General features: G+C 38.6%; 1 protein-coding gene across 3 annotated transcripts in view; it reads left to right on the top strand.

The window, feature by feature from the left end:
• The window catches only part of GDPD4 (glycerophosphodiester phosphodiesterase domain containing 4), a 251,177-nt gene that overhangs the window by 73,858 nt on the left and 164,896 nt on the right, over positions 1-12,423 (top strand). For all 3 annotated transcript variants that reach the window (XM_058306029.2, XM_058306027.2, XM_058306028.1), the window contains 2 exons: positions 6,193-6,286; positions 8,505-8,564. In XM_058306029.2, the coding sequence (XP_058162012.1) occupies positions 6,193-6,286; positions 8,505-8,564 (154 nt within the window). The remainder of the gene's footprint in view (positions 1-6,192; positions 6,287-8,504; positions 8,565-12,423) is intronic.

Raw genomic sequence — 12,423 nt, 5'->3', positions numbered from 1 at the left:
ATTTGGTATTTGGGGGAGAGGGAGTGTGTTTGGTTATGAGGCTTTTTTTAAGTGAAAATGCATTTTTATTTTTCCCTTTATAGAAGTAAAACATGGCTATTTAAAATATAAAAAAATACAGAAAATTGAAAAATACAGAGTCTGCTTAGTCTTATTCTCATAAGTGACAATCATTTATTGGTATATTTCCCCGCCTATTTTCAATGCTTATTTTTACATTATTATGCTCATTGTGTATATGTAATTGTGTTTTTCCTTTCCACTTAAAGTAACTGAAATATTTTAACAAATAATTAAAAATCAATGAACATAATTTAAAATACTTTGAAAATATCGTATCACATGAAGATGCTATAATATACTTAATCATTTTTTTATTAGTTGGCATGTTGAACATTTCCAGTTTTCTTGTTTTTATGGCATAACAGGGCAGAGAAATGTTTGTATACTGATAATATTTTTATGAGAGAGTCCCACAAATGCCATTATAGACTTGAGAAGAAAAACTTTGAATTCTTGTAATTCTAATTTTGAATAGTTTTTGTTAATTTGCTAGATGAATTTGCCTTTTATTTTGTTTTTATTTGAATCACTGAGTTTCAAAACTAATTTAGCTAATTTATTTTATTTTTTAGTTTTCTTCCTTGGCCCATTTATCTTTTGGGGCCTTCAGTAAGTTTTCTCATCCATTCATATGCAATCTTTATTTATGGACCAGGTCTCAGTTATTCCATAGCACTTGAAATGTTCCATTTCTGTGTATTTATTAATTTAAAAAAATCTATCCCTGAGATCCCTACTTGTCAAGGTTGTGCAAAGTCTGATATCCAACTTTTTCCGGCTCTTTCCCCATCTCTTTGATTTTACCAAAGTCCTGGGACTTACAGCAGTATATCAAAAATAGTGTGGTGGTGGTGGTGGTGAAGGGAACCTCTGGTCACAAACCTACTCTAGTCACTTTGGTCATTCTTACTTCTTTGACATAATGCAAGCACTGATCCTTAACTACTTTTTAGGAATTGCTATTCCAGGTATGCTACAAAAATGTTCCTCACAACATTCTTTTGCATTGACTACAAACATGACCCAGGGAGACGGAGATGTTTCTTGGCCAGCCTCCATAAGCTTCCACGCAGCCATCCTCCAGTTGTGGCCCTTAGTCTTCAGGATGCGCTGTCTAAGTTGGGCACAAGTCTGAGTTCTAGTGAAACACTTAATTGCTCCCTCTACCCAATCCTAGAATGAAGTTAAAAAAAAAAAATAAAGTTAGGATAATTGTAATCTCTCATTTTCTTTAACATGGCAACTTTATATCTTGCCAATCTTGCCCAACCAGATTGATTGGATATTGTTTGCTGATGGTTTAAGATAAATATTATCATGTTAAGAAAATGATCTGTGATTCCTACTTTTCTGAAAGATTTTGTCAGATGGACTCGTAAAATATATCAAATGCTTTTGGAGCATCTATTGGGATGATTGTATGTTTTAACTTATTTATCCATGGACAATTGAAAACTGTTTATTATTAAATATAAAATACATACAGATGTACTTACCAGGTGCAATGGATGTGTCATGATGATGGGAGAGAGTGTTGCAGTGGGGGGGAGTGGGGGGGGGGGGCGGTGGGGTTGAATGGGACCTCATATTTTTTGAATGTAATATTTTTTTGAAAAATGAATTAAAAAATAAATAAAAATAAAAAGTTAAAAAAAGGGGAAAGGTTACATTGTATATAGTGTGTAAAATAAAATTTTAAAAATCACGGACTTGCACTATGCAAACATTGAAAGCTGGGAAAAACAAAGGATTATATTAGTAATAAAAATATTAAAATGTTTCATTAATTGTTAAAAATATTACACTAAAGCAACTGGTTAATAAAGTGTTGTATAGTGTATGGGATCCCTTATTTTAAGCATGATCTTAATGTAAACCCACAACTTTTCTGAAAAAAAACTTTAGAAAAGGTATTAGTAAAGTTAATGATATACCCTATTTTCAACAAATGTGAATGTTACATCTGAAGAATAAAAATGGATAAAAAATTCACAAACTAAAAAAAAAAAAAAGAAATTGCATAGAATATAAAAAACACTTTAAAAAACAATTACATTGTGGGGAGCGGGTGTAGCTCAGTAGTTGAGCACCTGCTTCCCATGTACGAGGTCCCAGGTTTGATCACCACTGCCTCCTAAAAGGAAAAAAAAGTTATATTGACTATATCTTCCAAAGAAGATATACATATGTACAAATGGGCAAAAAATACATGGAAAGATGTGCAACATCATTAGCCATTAGGGAAATGCAAATCAAAATCACAATGAAATACTATTTCACACCTACTAGAATGGCTGCTATTACCAAACTGGGGAGGTGGGGCAGGGGGGAGGGCAGGGCAGGGGAGAGAAAGAAATAAAAGAAATCTTTTAAAAAAAAAAAGTGATTAATATTTTCAAAATGCTTGTACGATATCCAGGTTTCCTATTTCTTCTTTTCTTTAAAAAAAAAAAACCCATTTTGAGTATTCTCCAGTTATTTTTTTTTTAAAGGTTTATTTATTTTTATTTATTTCTCTCCCCTTCTTCTCCCCGCCCCCCTCCCAGTTGTCTGCCCTCTATGTCCATTCACTTTATGTTCTTCTGTGGCTGCTTCTATCCTTATCAGCGGCACCTGGAATCTGTGTTTCTTTTTGTTGTGTCATCTTGCTGTGTCAGCTCTCCATGTGTGTAGTGCACTCCTGGGCAGGCTGCACTTTCTTTCGCGCTGGGCGGCTCTCCTTATGGGGCGCACTCCTTGTGCACGGGGCTCCCCTACGCGGGGGACACCTCTGCATGGCACGGCACTCCTTGCGCGCATCAGCACTGCGCATGGCCAGCTCCACACGGGTCAGGGAGGCCCTCGGTTTGAACCGTGGACCTCCCATGTGGTAGGCGGACGCCCTATCCATCGGGCTAAGTCTGCTTCCCTTTAAGTCTCTCTTAATGTAGAGATTGCCCCCTCCACCACCAGCCTCATACACATACAAACTTTTTCTCATGCAAATTATTTGTTGAAGAAAATCCTGTAGAATTTCTTAGTCTGGATTTTGCTGACTGTATCCCCTTAATGTAGTTCTTAAAGTATGCGGCATCCATAGCACTGCTCCCCTTTTATTTCTTCTATCAGTTATTTGTATCTTTTTCTGTTTCCTTGATCAATTTCACTGGAGTTTTATAAATATTATTAATCTTTTACAGTCACCCACTTTCGGCTTTATTGATCCTATCTTTGTATGTTTGTTTTCTATTGCATTAATTTCTGCTCTTATGTTTATTTTTCCTTCTTTCTACTTTGAGTTTGTTTTGCAATACTTTTTCTAACTACTTTTAGGGCTGTCAGATTTAGCAAATAAAATATTTCACACTTATACTAAAAATATTCCTTATTTATAAGAAATTAAAAGTTCAGTGGGCATTCCATACTTTATCTGTTAACTCTGACTACTTGGAAAAAATTTTTAAATGTTTTCCTTATTTTCCAAATACCATTGCCACTATCCATTACCAAAACTTTTCCATCACCCCAAAGAGAAACTCTGAACCATGTAAGCATTAACTCCCTATTTCCTACCTCCACCTTGGTCCCTAGTAACAAGTATTCAGAGTTTCTGACTCTATGAATTTGCTTGTTGTAATTATTTAGTATCAGTGAGATCATGCAATATGGTCCATGTATGTCTGGCTTATTTCACTTAACATGCTGTCTTCATTGTTCATTTGATACGTTCTTGGATGTTGTTTCTTCAAGTATAGCCTCTCTTCTATTCTCTTTATTCTTTCCTTTTGGGTTTCCTATTAGATGACTCTTGGAACTTCTTTATTGTTAAAAAAAATTATTGTGGTAAAATATAGAACAAAATTTGAAATTTTAACCATTTTTAAGGGTGCAATTAAATGGCATTAATTACAGTCTCAATGTTATGCAACCACCATGATCTATTTCCAAACTTTTTCATTAACCCAAACAGAAAGTCTGTACCCATAAAGCAATAACTCCACGCTCCATACTCCTCTCAGCTCCTGTTAACCTGTAAGCTACTTTCTGTCTCTATGAATTTGCCTGTTCTAGATATTTCTTGTAAGTGGAAGCATATAATACTTGTCCTTTTATGTATGGTTTATTTAATGTAGCATACCATTTTCAAAGTTCATCCTGCTGTAGCATGTGTCAGAACTTCATTCTTTTTTTTTTTTGCTTAATAATATTCCATTGTCTGTGTATCCATTTATTTGTTGATGGACACTTGGGTTGCTAGCATTTTTTGCTATTGTAAATAGTACTACTATGAATATATGAACATTGGCCTACAAGAATCTGTTTGAGTCCCTGCTTTCAATTCTTTTTGAGCATATGCCTAGTAGTGGAATTACTGGATCATATGGTGATTCTATATTTATCCTTTTGAGGATCCATCAAACTGCTATCCACAGTGCTTGCACCATTTTATATTCCCACCAATAATATATTAGAGTTGCAGCTATGTGATTTGCAATTCTTTTCTCTCAATCTTTATGTTATCTTTTTATTTGCTTGATAAGGTCCTTTGGTGCACAGAAATTTTTGCTTTTGATGAAGTCTAGTTTATCTATTTTTTCTTTTGTTACTCATGCTTTTGGTGTCAAATCTAAGAATCCCTTGCCAAATCCAAGGTATGAAGATTTACCCCTATGTTTTCTTCTAAGAGTTTTATGGTTTTAGCATTTATATTTAGTTTGTTGGTCCATTTTGAGTCAATTTTTGTATATGGTGTAGGGTAGCATCCAACGTCATTTTTTTAAATGTGGAAATGCAGTTTTCCCAGCAACACTTGTTGGAGAGACTGTTCTTTCCCATTGAGTGGGCTTGAAACCCTTGTTGAAAATCAACTGGCCATAGATTTATGCATTTATTTCTGAACTCTCAATTCTATTCTTGAAACTTTTAAATCTACATCGTGTCTCTCAATTTTTCTTTTATATTTCCCATCTTCTCAGTATCTCCCTGCTACCGTTCTAGAAGAATTTTTCTTTGATCCCTTTTAACTGTTTGATTAATGAATTCTCCTATTAGGCCCATCTTTCATGTTTTTATTTCAAAAAATTTTTTTCGAGGTCTCAATTTGATTGTTTTCATAGCCACCTGTGCTTGTGTTCAACTGTCCTATTCTTGTTTCATGGATGTGATTCATTCTTTTACTTCTTCTACAATCTTAATCATATATATTTTGTGGTTCTTTTCTGATTGTTCAATCCATTATGTTTTCTTATGTCCAAGTTATTCTATTTGTCAGCTATACTGGATTCATTTAGTGACATTCCTTACATGTTTTCTAACTACTGGTTGAAAGGTCATCTTCTCCAAAAAGTACTCTTCTGAATGTCTTGATGTGGAATGGCTCTTACTAGGATGACTGCTTGCCAGTTTCATTCTTGGTGAGTCTTAACAGCTTCTGACCAAAGATAACTTCCTTTCTTATCTTTCATGTGATTATCTGTTCATTCATCTATAGTTCATATCTTTAAAAATATAATTTCTCTGGGTTTTATATGGAAAGGTGTGAATTTCAGCATATTACCGCTCTGCTGTGTTAAAATGAAAAGTCTGAATTCTTTGACCTACAATACCTAGACCAATTGTTGACATTTTTAGAAAATAATTAGCAGTTTTTATCTCAGCCCTGCGCTTCAGGAAGAGAATATTACTTTTAAAGGGTGAAAATCTCTCACACAGAGTAGAGCAATTAATATGAGGCTATGATTGCAATTACATAAAAAATATACATGCACATGAAGAAAGAACCTGCCAAAATGGAAGATAATAGTTTTTTTAAGGTGGTGAAATAATGAGATGACTGTCTCTTTTTTGATATTCAGTATTTCTATACTTTGTGTTGGCTTCTAAAGAGGGCATAATTTTCAAAAATATATTCTAAATAACTCATTTAAAAAGTCCTACCACTTTTACAGATCCCATTAATGTACTCAGTTGCCTGTAAAACATTTTGCAAACTCCTCAACTAAATATCCCTAAATCTCTTCACAAATCTATTTCCAATTTTCCCCATCTCCCATGTTCTCCTATGGTTCATCCAGTCTATTTTATCCCCATCCTTGTTAGAGACTCTATTGCTTTTGGGTATATGTTAAGGATTGAAACACATTTTTGCAGGGCCATTTTTCTAAATACAGGAATCTGGTTCTTCTGGTCCCTGGTTTTGCTGTCTACAGCTGTGATAGTGACTGTCTACAGTACATTGCTGTTGGTGAGTAATGCTTCCTTTTTCTCCCATTCTCTTCCTTAGTGTTATCATGAGGTACTCCTGTACCTGGTTTGGTACTTGGTGCTGTGAACCTTCAGAATCTTAAGATCACCCTCTCTTAGGAGCGTTGGGTTTTATATCAGCGACTTGAATTTTAGGGGAGCAGAACATCCTCTCCTTAATCCCATTTCATTCCCCATCCAATGGTTCACTCAGTATCGTTATTTTAGACACAGTAGCTATACCTCCACATTACACATTTCATATTCTAGCCCCTATGAATCAGTTTTTCTGGGCCTTCAAATTAGCTAGTTGATTAAACTTGTTTTAATGTGCAAATTCCAATCACCTAGCCCAGATGCAAAGTATACTGTAGCATGTCTTCTAACAATAGTGACCCTGCCTCTGTTGCCTGACATAATAGTGTAATGATACTGTAAAAATTTCAGGCCAGGCAAGAGAAATGGCTGTGAAAATCGAAAGCTAATGGGTGGAAAACTTTAGGCAACTGGAGTTTTTCGGTGCCCACTAATACATAGGGCAAGCATCTTGCTCTGATTTCACTATTCCATGTTTGAGGGATTTCCTGTTTGATGAAGAACCAAATTCCCGAATCAGTTGCCACTTGCATTATTTTCTTTTCCTTTCAGCAAAATTAATTAATAAGCATTGCTGTGAGCAGAACATAGTGCTAAATGCTGAGTATAGAGAGCTCCATAAAACATATAGTTTCTGTTTTTGTGCAGAGTGCTTTGGGAGGTATAGGCATGAAATATAAAGTTGAAACAGCGACTTCACACAAAGACCTTAAAATCTAGTAAAGCAAATAAGTCGAGTGCTGGAGAGGTCTAAATAAAGTTCTGCAGAGGTTCTGAGAAGAAAGGCAACTTCAAACCAAGGGGACTAAGAGGATGGAAGAAGGTGACACAGGAGTGGGATCTTAAATAGAAGGTTAGATTTGGGTGTGCAGATATAGGGAGGGGGAAAAACACTCCAGGCCGAGGGAACAGGAGGGCAGAGGCAGAGAGATAGAAAAATCTGGGCTATGTCTAGGTCAGATAGGAAAGTTCTGTTAGAATGTAGGGCATATAATAGGAACGTGGCTGAAAAGGTAAGTTTGGTAAAGATTTTGGAAATACTTGGAATAAATCAGTTTTCTAGTTCAGGAAAATCATTGGCAGTTGTGGTGTGAAAGATGGCTTATAGGCAGAGAGACCAATTAGAAACTTTTTTTTTTTAAATAGAGAAAATGCAGATGAAGGATGTGCTATGGGCCAAACCTTGGCCACTGAGCTGTACAGTTTTCTTACACAGTAAGTGTGAAATGGTATAGTTAGCTTCTAAGGTAGGAATGAGTTCTAGTGTCCAATAAAGCAGTAGATTTTTAACAAATATATAAAAGTGCCCACTTATACATGGGGCACCTCTGATGGCAATAACAGGAGAGACCTGGGTTTTGTTTTCAACTCTGAGTTACTTTGAAGCCTTGGTCAAATTATGTAATCGTTCTGAGCCTCAGTTTCCTTTCTTTCAAATGAGAAAGATAATATTTAATAAAATGACTTTTCTTATGACTGGGTAAAGAACAAATGAAATCATTTACATGAAATTATTTTAATAAAAAGGTAAAGTACCTTACGTATTTGAATTATCATTAATATCCTAGGGCTCTGAGGACTCCACTTTTCATTTTCTATATCTCACTGACTAGATGAGTAGCTAGATTTAGATTCAACTCTAAGTAAGATTTATTGTGTTTGTTTTACTGTTAACAACAGTGTAGTTGCGGTGGTGGTTTTACATACTCTTTTTCCCAGGAAACAGTTTTAAAAGACCCTTGTAAGTGCTCGTCCCTGATCTCTATCCTCTCACAAGGGAGTTTGAATAATAGCAGGATAAAGTCCACCCAGGGGAAAGGAACTGGCAGGAACTCAGCACGGGTGTCAGTGTGGTGACTGTTCAGAAATCGCAGAGGAGGCCACAGTTCTTCCTGGGGGTGCTGGTGAAAGCTACATAAAGGAGGTGGGATTTGAAGTAGATTTGAAGGGTGAGTAGAATGCGGAGGGAGAGGAACAAAGTGACACAGTCCCTTTGGCTGAAAAGTGCAATGTTACAAGAAGTGAATGTAGTGGCAGATTGTGAGAGGAATTTTGACCTGCAGAGCAGTTCTTCGAGCAGCATCTTGGTGATTTCGAAATTTCCTCCTCTTTTCTCTTTCCAGGTGTTTGCGTGTTTGTTGGTTCAGGAAGGGTACGAGTTATACCTGCACTGGTGTCATAAGGTAGGCCACCTGAATGCCCAGAGGCGCTCTTAAGACGGACTGAATGCTCCTCCGCAGCACTCAGGGTTAAGCCCAGAGAGCTGCTCTTTCTTTCATCCAGTAGGGAGAAGAGATCCACTTGCACGGGTTTTACTGAGGTAATTAAATTGCTAACAGATGCGACTGGTTTACTGAAGGAACTGAACCCAAAACTTTATTCTTTCTCTACTCACTGTTATACTCATTCTGTAGCCCTGTTCTTCCCACTCTGATAAAATCGTAGGCAAGCTCCATTACTTTCCCAGTCCCTTTCAGTCACAAGAACATTCCAGTTTCAATTATTAAAAATTTAAGTTCATTGTAATAAACCAAACTCCATCTTCTAGTAATCCTAAAACTTCTCCCCTGCGCTGTTTGAGCCTAACCCCAGCCTGGAAGCCTGCGGTGGTGGAGAGGGCACTCTGGTACTCTCACCTCTCCTCTGCCAGAAGAGGGCTCAGGGGAAGAGGAAGCCAGGAAAAGAGAGCACAGTCCCACCAGAAGAGACAGGAGGGTAAGCAGGGTTGAGCACATCTGGACCAGGTAAATGCATGGTTGTTGGCACTTTCCACCAGGGCTGCTACTGTGTGTAGCACAGAGACTCTTCTGCTAAAAATCTTGACTGCCACTCTTTTTTTTCCTAAGATTTATTTATTTATTTATTTCTCCCCCACCCCACCCCCCGCGCCCACCCCAGTTGTCTGTTCTCTGTGTCTATTTGCTGCGTGTTCTTTGTCCGCTTCTTTTGCTGTCAGCGGCACGGGAATCTGTGTTTCTTTCTGTTGCATCATCTTGCTGTGTCAGCTCTCTGTGTGTGCGGCGCCATTCCTGGGCAGGCTGCACTTTCTTTTGCAGTGGGTGGTTCTCCTTATGGGGCACACTCCTTGTGTGGGGGGCTCCCATATTGGGGGGACACCCCTGCGTGGCACGGCACTCCTTGTGCGCATCAGCACTGCGCATGGGCCAGCTCCACATGGGTCAAGGAGGCCCGGGGTTTGAACCGCCCACCTCCCATATGGTAGACAGATGCTCTAACCACTGGGCCAAGTCTGCTTCCCTTGACTGCCACTCTTGATGAAGTCTCTGCCTGTCTTCCATATTATACCCATTTGAAATTTCTCTGTTGAGGCCCTTTTGGCCCTCCCTTAGGTGGGATCCCTTTAAGATGACACCAGAATGGTTCCTTTCAAGAGGTCCATATCTGGTCCCCAGAAAACAGGCAACTTTTCCCTACCATCTATGGACATGCAGCTCATTGTCAACATAGCCTCTCTCATTTTGTTCTCCCCTGGACAGGAAGCCAGTCATAGCCTTTTGCTTTTTTATAGACTTTATTTCAGGCATAGCTCTGATACTATTCCTTGTATTTCTCCAAATCCAGGAAAAATCAAACTTTTCTGTGTGGTGTCCTTTTATTTCCTCTTACTCATATGAGAAGTATGAACTGGAAATGTAAATTTAAGAGTTGTCAGAAAAGATGGAAATTGAAGTCATGAGATCTTCTAGGGAAAGACTATAGATTGAGAAATGAACAAATAAACCTTAGTGATATCACCATCAATTTTGGGTTTGGGACACCATGATCCCTGCAGGTTAAACCGTTCTGATTACCATTCCACACTTGTGCCTATTACAGAAACCACGCCCACCTTGCCCCTGCAGTTAAGTGCTGCTACTTGGCCCCTGTCACAGCCCTCACCATCTCCCTTGGGATCAGCAACCCATTTCAGTGGCAGCATCTCTCCACCTTTATTCAGGCCTGGAAGCTGGCAACTACAGTATTTTGCAAGGATGCAGACACTTTCCTCAGCAGTATATTTTTCAGCGTCCTCTGAGATCTCCCAGAGAAAATGATAGGGGTTGGCTAGGCCAGTTTTAGGTGATACTATTCCAACAAGCTCTTCTCCCTAAATCTTTGGGTCCTTTCTTCTATGCCATACCAAGAAATTTTTGGCATCTCAATCGCATTAAGTGTAGGACACTATTGAACCAAGGTTTGAGACAACCAAACAATTATAACAACTCCAAGCTGCTTAAAACCTGGATTCTGGTATGTTGAGTCTGGGATCTCTGGTAAGTGTACCCATATCAATAAATTTAGGGTGTCTTAAATTACATTCTTTCTCCTGGTCTCGCACCATTATAATTTATTCCCACACATATCCTACAGGATTTTTGCCAATATATATTAGCAAAATCTTGCCATCCTTTTGTTTAACCTTCATCTCCTGAGGCATTCTGGGGTCTAATTCTGGTTGTAAGTCTGTAGGCAGTAAGCGGTGATAGAGGGTGGGATATGGGAAGAGTTGGTGTCCCCTTGGAAGGTAACTGCCTCAGGTGGGTCTTCGAGCAAGGAAGGATCATGCTTGTCAGACTTGGTAGGAGAGACTGCTTCTTTTGACAAGAAAGATTCTCTAATGCTTGGAGTTTCAGTGTTGGTGTACTCAGAATAAGCCCTGGGAAGGAAAGGGTTAGCAGCAGGCCTTAATCCATTCCCCTTCTACTTAGAGATGCGCAGGGAGGAATGTATGACCGCAGTCAAAGCTCTGTGTAAACATGCTAATAACATAACCAGAACTACTGGTCAGCACACTAAAGGTATCTGTTAGCCAAAAGATGACTCCTTATCTATGAAATTTTTTTAGCAAATTATGCTCAGAATATCTAGGTTGCAGCATTTATAGATTTATGGGCCATGGCTGCCTAGAGTCGTATAATTAAGGGGGTATAAGATCATGATGGTCTGTAATAAAAATGATTCCCACATACATAACCAGAACCACGCCTCACATTTTAAGTCCAAAACTGTATCCTAATGCAGGAGAGGAAAAATCTTTTATGAATAGCTATATTTGACAAGATCAGACTCCTGTAAGGGAAGATGTTTTGCCTATATCTTTTGATTACCTGTATTCTTTACATTGTTATTAAAGTTTGGAGTTGGGTAAGATCTGTGATTCATGTGCTTTTGAGTTGACAATTCAATCCTTTATGTTACCATAAAACTCAACCTGTTGTGATGTATTTGGTTTGTTAATAGATTAAGATATTTGCATCTATGTACTTAAGAAAGATTGGCTTATACTTTTTCTTTCTTGTAATGTCCTTGTTGAGTTTGCGTCTTAATTTTTCGTTTGCTTCATAAAACAAGTTAGAAAGTCTTCCCTCTTTTCCTATTCTGTGGAATAATTTTAAAGATTGAAGATATTTCTTCCTTAAATGTTTGGTAAAATTAACTGTTGAAGCAGTTGGGGCCAGAGTTGTTTTTTTTTCCTTTCCCTCTCCTCCTCCACTCTGCTGTTTTTGCTGTCTGTGTCCTTTGTGGTCTTCTATGTCTATTTCTCTTTTTGTCTTCTCATCTTTCTACTCTAGGATTCACTGGGATTCGATCCTGGGGACCTCTGATGTGGAAAGAGGTTCACTGTCAATTGCACCACCTCAGTTCCTGGTCTCTGCTATGCTTTACCTTGACTTTCCCCTTCGTCTCTCTTTTGTCATCATTTTGCTGCATGACTCACTTGCACGGGCACTGGTTTACTGCGTGGGCACTCAGGCGGGCACTCGGCTCGCCATGTGGGCACTTGTACAGACACTCAGCTCACCGCATGGGCACTGGCTCACCATGAAGGCACTGGCTCACCACATGGGCACTCACGTGGGCTCTCAGCTTGCCACGCAGGCACTTGGCTCACCATGCAGACACTTGTGTGGACACTCAGCTCACCACGTGGGCACTCAGCTTGCTGCATGGCACCCACATGGACAGTTGGCTCACCACATGGTCACTCGGCTCACCACCTGGGCACTTGGCTCACTGCATGGGCACTCGGCTTGCCACACG

This window comes from Dasypus novemcinctus, chromosome 10, assembly GCF_030445035.2.
Source record: "Dasypus novemcinctus isolate mDasNov1 chromosome 10, mDasNov1.1.hap2, whole genome shotgun sequence".
Taxonomy (NCBI): Eukaryota; Metazoa; Chordata; class Mammalia; order Cingulata; family Dasypodidae; genus Dasypus; species Dasypus novemcinctus.
Note: the sequence above shows the minus strand (reverse complement) of the source record. Positions and strands in the feature narration are given on the sequence as shown.